At 33.6% G+C, this 2,092-nt stretch overlaps 1 protein-coding gene across 1 annotated transcript; it reads left to right on the forward strand.

Moving 5' to 3' along the window:
* The first annotated feature begins 284 nt into the window (after window positions 1-284).
* LOC119590914 (keratin, type II cytoskeletal 2 epidermal-like) lies at window positions 285-755 on the forward strand. Its single transcript, XM_037939651.1, has 2 exons — window positions 285-296; window positions 455-755. The coding sequence occupies exons 1-2, from the start codon at window positions 285-287 to the stop codon at window positions 665-667; spliced, it is 225 nt and encodes a 74-aa protein (XP_037795579.1). The 3' UTR covers window positions 668-755.
* Window positions 756-2,092: the final 1,337 nt, after the last annotated feature.

The following is a 2,092-nucleotide window of genomic DNA, read 5'->3' on the forward strand; positions in this document are numbered from 1 at the left end:
GTCCTGAAAGTTGAAGGCAGGAAATCCATGGCGATGACCTTGTCAGAAGACCACCGTGATATGAGCTCCTTTGTGGAGTATATAAGGCCCTGCTGAGCCCTTGTCTGCCAGTTATCTCCTCGAATCGATTTCAAGATGATTAAGACTGTAAGTGTAATGATGCAATGGTATTCTTGTAAAGTGCTATTAGTCGATGTTGTAATATGAAAGTATAAATGCATTAAGATCTTAAATTTAGTGTTTTGATTATTTTAGCTAATATCATATTATATAGTCTAATAAAGATGATTAAGACTGTAAGCTTAATAATGCAATGATATTCTTGTAGATTCCTATTAGTAGGTTTAATATGAAAGTATAAATGCATTTAGATCTTAAGTTTAGTGTTTTGACTAATTTAGCATGTTTATATAACTACGTAAAAAAAAAAAAAAATACTTATATATTTTTGCAGGTAATCTTACTGGCCTGTGCTGCCTTTCTTGTGGCTAATGCCGGAGCCAACCCTGTGCCTGAACCCGGTTTTGGTGGACACGGAGGTTTCGGACACGGTGGATTTGGACGCGGTGGATTCGGACACGGTGGATTTGGACACGTCGGATTTGGACACGGTGGATTTGGACACGGTGGATTTGGACATGGTGGCTTCGGGGGTTATGGTCGCTAAAATAAAACCAATTTGTAAAATTCAGACCATGAAATAAAGTGAAATAACTCGAAGTTGAGGTTTCTAAAAATCATAAAGCCTAAGAAAATAATTTTTAGCTTCATTTAATTCATTTCAAATCGATGTTAGCATAAAAAAATGTTTATCAAGAACTGCGTACACATACTTCAATTTGACCCCGAATATACTGATATTTGCACATATACACTATTAGCCATGAGTCAGTTTTAATTCTGAATTTCACCTAATGAAGATTATCATTATTGGCTTGATAATAAAAGTAAAACAATGGGAATAAAAAAGATAATATTTGTTTACTATTACTAATACAATTACTGGTACAACAAATGTTATTACCAATAATATAAACAAGCATATTACGAAATAAAACGAGTATACTACCGCGTTTATTAAGCAAACTTTGGTCCTTATGGTTTCACTGATAATGTTTTATGAATAATTCGATTCGGATATAACAAATATCCAGTAGACATGGTTTAAAACTCACCCTTGGTCTTGCGTAAGAAGGTAGGACCACTTTTATCCCGTTGAAAATGACTTCCTAAAATTGGTTTGTATCTAATATGGCCGTGCGTCTTATATGCTGTCAGATACGGTCGTACTGTTCGACTGAACACGGAGAAATACATTTAAAAAATCTTAGAATGTAGTTTATAAACTGTAAACGGGTACCGATCAGTGCTAGCATATATATCCGATGACAAGGTAATTAGTAAGTCATATGATATAAAACAATCAATCATAATTTCACTCGTTTTACTGTAATATCTCTCGTAGTTAATCGAAACGCATTTCAATATTGCACATGGATGTAACCCCACCTCAAGTACATAATCATGTCTACTGAACAATTTAACGCCTGATCAGTGTTATTACTAATAATTCGTTTGTCGGGACAAAGAAATTTGTTTTTACCTATCACAAATAACAATAGTTATTGGTACAACCACAGCAAGAACAATACCATTCTCATGTTGGTTTGTTGCTAATACTATTGTAGTTGTTGATATACGTATCTATATGGTTATTTTTGCCTATTTCATGAAATAATAATGTGGTTACATATTAATAAGACAGGAATGCGCATCAACTCATTAAATTATCCTACCGATTTTCTCTTAATCTAAAATTCTGACGTCTTTTTTAATTAATTTTGTACCTTTTTATTACTTATTATCTAATAAATTACTTAGCAACCATTTTCAGTGCACGAGCTCTAATCTATATCTTCGTAACGTCAATAATAACCACGATAATAACACAACAATAAGTGCTGCAATGACACCAGTAATAATATTCCACTTACCCGTATTTCTATCAACGAATCTCTCGGGACCTCGTGTTTACAAACACCTGCAAATATACAAATAAACACACACAACCACACACACGAAAGCTGATATG

The sequence above is a fragment of the Penaeus monodon genome, chromosome 28, assembly GCF_015228065.2.
Source record: "Penaeus monodon isolate SGIC_2016 chromosome 28, NSTDA_Pmon_1, whole genome shotgun sequence".
Taxonomy (NCBI): Eukaryota; Metazoa; Arthropoda; class Malacostraca; order Decapoda; family Penaeidae; genus Penaeus; species Penaeus monodon.